The following is a 3,827-nucleotide window of genomic DNA, read 5'->3' as shown; positions in this document are numbered from 1 at the left end:
ATGCTTTGGTAGCTAGGAAATGACCAGACACCCTTCGCCCGCCGTACGTACGCGCCTGCTGCTGCATACTGTATTTCCCATAACTGAAGAGAAGACCGCAGTCGATTAATTCAACAGTCTGACCTCTTTTTATCGACGTGCAGCTCACAATTTACAAAATCACGAATGCAACCTCTCGCTGGTTCAACTTTGGGTTGTACTGTACTACGTCCTAGATGTTGGAGCATTCCATATTCCCGGTCCACGTTGTCACGGCGAAAAGCACGAAAAATGTGTGTGAGGGAGAGGACAAAGGCACCGGGGGGCAGGGGCAACATGGTCATTTGCGCCCACCGAATGGCCTGCGCGGTGGCGGTGGGGCGGGCGAGGGGCCTGCGCGGTGCGACTATATCTGCGCCATGCCGGCCCGTGCCAAGCTTCCCTCCTCAGTCTCCGTCCTCAGACACCACCCAGCTGCACGCTGCACGCCACACGTACATCTCAACTCGTCTGTCTATCTAGCTCGTCGACGCGCACGCGGCTCATGGAGGTGAGCGGCTCGCCGCAGGACCTCGGCGACAGCTTCTCCTACGGCTGGCTCAGCCAGGCGCCGCCCTCCATGGACCGCCTCGCCGCCGACGTGGCCCTCTACTCCTTCGGCGGCTCCAGGTCCTCCTTCATCGACATGGAGGACCCCTCCGAGCTCTTCTCCATGCGGTGGACCACGCCGACGGCGAGCGACTTTGACTTCGGCCTCCCGGCGCCGGCCGACGGCGGGGCCGCGTCCCCGGCGCACCTGGTCAGCGCCAGCCAGATCTTCCGCGGCGGCCGGCTCCTCCCCTGCGAGCCCGGCGGCTGCTCCTACGCGACCGCACGGCAGGACGCCGACGGCTCGGTGGCCCGTCGCGCCGCGGAAGCCGTGCCGCGGCTGTCGCCCCCGTCGTCGCCGCTGTTCCACTCGGCGCAGAGCACGCCGCTGTCGCTGAGCGCGTGCTCCAGCGCGACGGGCAAGCACGCCGGGCAGCGCCCGATGACGAGGCGGCGCGGCGGGTCGTCGCCGTGGAAGGTGCTGCTGAGGTACGTGCGGTTCCTGATGCCGCTGTACCGGAAGGCGAGGGCGAGGCGCGCGGACAGACGGGTGGCGCCGGCGGGGAGCCCCTCGCGCGGGTCCACGTCGAGCGCCGTCGAGTGGTGCCACGGCAATGCCGACACGGCCGTCCACGACGCCATCCTCTACTGCAAGAAGTCCAGCGTAAGTGCACCTTTCTTCTCAGATCAAAGCGTGCTCACGTGCTGATTAGTTAGTACCTATGCGAGTACTGAGTAGTATCGAGAAGTTGTCCTAATTAACACCTTCAATTTGGCCTCTGATTTCAGGGAAAAGATGCGCTGCCATGAAGGAGACCAGCCGCACTGCCGCAGGTCACCCCAGCGCATGATGAGTTTCCTATTAATCCGCGAGAGCTTCGCATGACCTTGTGTTGTGTTGTGCCATATCAGCTCGAGTTCGTACCCGGTTTTGATTTCGTGCGCGTTCTTCAAATGCCTTGGTGTGTGTGTATATATGATGACAGTACTGTTACGAATGTACGCTTAATTAACCCGTGTATGAATGCTGTGTCTCATGGATGGGCTCTATTTCCATTCGTCTTTCTTATTTGCGTACGGACACTATTTCTTGCGGGGATATAGCGAATATAAATTAGTCTTTTCGCAAACAAACAAAAGTGAATATAATTTGTAGGCTCGAGTTATGCGAGCTCTTTTGATCTGAAGATTTATATACAGTCACGTTCATAATGTTCGGGTTAATCTAATCTACGGCTCGACCAAGGGAATGCAATTTGGGCGCTTGAATTATGTCCTTTTGAGGAATATATTTTGCTCTAATTAACATATTCAAGGGATTGCGAGCATCAACATCCTCTATAACATTATGCTTTTTGGTTTTAAAGAGCCCACACTCAATTAAGGTCTCCAATTAAAATTGTGTCATCCGACTTTTACAGGGTCAACAATTTATTATAGCTCTCTCATTTAATTCTTTTATACTATACACACTATGCTTCCTACTCCCTCCATTCCTAAATATTTGTCTTTCTAAAGATTACAACAAGTGACTACATACGGAGCAAAATGAGTGAATCTACACTCTAAAATATGTCTATATACATCCGTACGTGGTAGTCCATTTAAAATCTCTAAAAAGATAAATATTTAGAAACGGAGGGAGTAATTTTTAAAGCCTCGCAATTAATTGAGTTCTTTAATATAGAGTCGCGTCATCCCATTTTGACCGGGTCAATAATTTCTCAAAGGGCTTTGCCATTCAATTCTTTTAATTCTCCATGTTCCCTAATTTTAAAGCTCTTTCATTCAACTGGGGTATATAATTTTGGTTTAGTTTATGATTTTGACTGGGCCAACTATTTTTCAAATCAATCAACACCAACCGGCCTATAAAACATATCAATCTCACGCACCCTCTCATCACCTAAAAAAGAAGCGCCATCATGTAGTACTGTAGCACCAATATAGTATATGCAGCCATCGATGTGGAAATTTCCCTACATAAACATATGTTGGTTAGCGGATAACACAGAACCACACCATGAAGGCCCATCAAATCACCGCACTATAAAATAAAAATAAAACACACTCCATCATCTTCCCCGCCTGTCAACCTAAATATTCCACCAGTTCTAAAATATAAGGTGTTATTTTTTGGAAGGCCAAATTTCTTTAATTTTGATCAAGTTCAGAGCAAAATATCAACATCCACAATATTAAACAAAAACTATGAAAATTAATTTCACGATGAACCTAATCATACGAGTCTGATACGGTGGATTTTGATATATTTCTCTACAAATTTGATCAAACTTTAAAAGGTTTGACTGTTACAAAAAAAATAATACATCTTATATTTTAAAATAGCGTGACTAATTTTTTTTATGAAGAAACCCAACAACATCTACGGCGCAGCAAAGCGCACCCAACCCTTCTAGTGGTATATTATATCCCAAGCCCCTGGAAGGAAACTTTTCTATACTGTTAACCCAGTGCTCGTTTAGCGTGTTGCCTTTGGCACCTATGTATAAGTGGAAATGGTTAAGATATTTGTGTTGATTTGGGAGGGGTCAGACTAACAAAAATGGAGCATGTGCAGGGACATAATGCTGTATCAATCTAGAAACAAAATACTCGAATTATTGGACGCCCTTCTCAGCACTAATATCCTAAGCAGAAGAAATAATAGAGTTGTACTACGTACTTGTCATCCATCTCTCTCAATGAAAGCATAGATAAATTTGACCAAAAACTGAATTAGAAAGCTCCACCCATGCATCATCCAAAAATAATAATTAAAATTTGCGGACATGGATCGCGATCCCGTGGCCCGTATTTCCCACCAGCCAAGAGAAAGAGAGGAGACGGATACAGTTGGCTACGTGTTGTCTGCGTCGAACTGCACAGGAATGTTATGTCGAGAAGGGGAGAGGGACAATACGGACGTCTACACGATGATCTATTATATGCAAAAATGTTTCTTGTCTAATCGAAAGAAAGAAAGAAAAGCCGGCTGGTGGTGTCTCCCGTGGCCACCAGTCGTGGATGCAAGAGTAGGATTTCGGCCCCTTTTGGGGCGTCCAAGCATTGCCACTGCTGTCTATTATTGGTTTCATTCATCTAACTCTTTTTTTCCTTTTCAATCATGTAACTCTCGTGGCTATAATAAGATCGACGGGGCAAATTATGGACGCAGCCAGTGAGCAATTGTCTGGATTGCGACTCGTGATGGAATGAGTAAACAGGCATAAGACATACTCCCTCCGTCTAGGTGTGTA

The 3,827-nt window shown here is 47.9% G+C and overlaps 1 protein-coding gene across 1 annotated transcript; it reads left to right on the top strand.

Annotated features, from left to right (window-relative positions):
- Positions 1–370: 370 nt before the first annotated feature.
- Positions 371–1,779, top strand: LOC123089519 (uncharacterized). The gene is made up of 2 exons (XM_044511179.1): positions 371–1,231; positions 1,357–1,779. Exons 1-2 carry the CDS (start codon positions 524–526, stop codon positions 1,375–1,377), a joined length of 729 nt encoding a protein of 242 aa, XP_044367114.1. The 5' UTR covers positions 371–523; the 3' UTR covers positions 1,378–1,779.
- The last annotated feature ends 2,048 nt before the right edge of the window (positions 1,780–3,827 follow it).

Source organism: Triticum aestivum, chromosome 4B (genome assembly GCF_018294505.1).
Source record: "Triticum aestivum cultivar Chinese Spring chromosome 4B, IWGSC CS RefSeq v2.1, whole genome shotgun sequence".
NCBI classification, from domain to species: domain Eukaryota; kingdom Viridiplantae; phylum Streptophyta; class Magnoliopsida; order Poales; family Poaceae; genus Triticum; species Triticum aestivum.
Note: the sequence above shows the minus strand (reverse complement) of the source record. Positions and strands in the feature narration are given on the sequence as shown.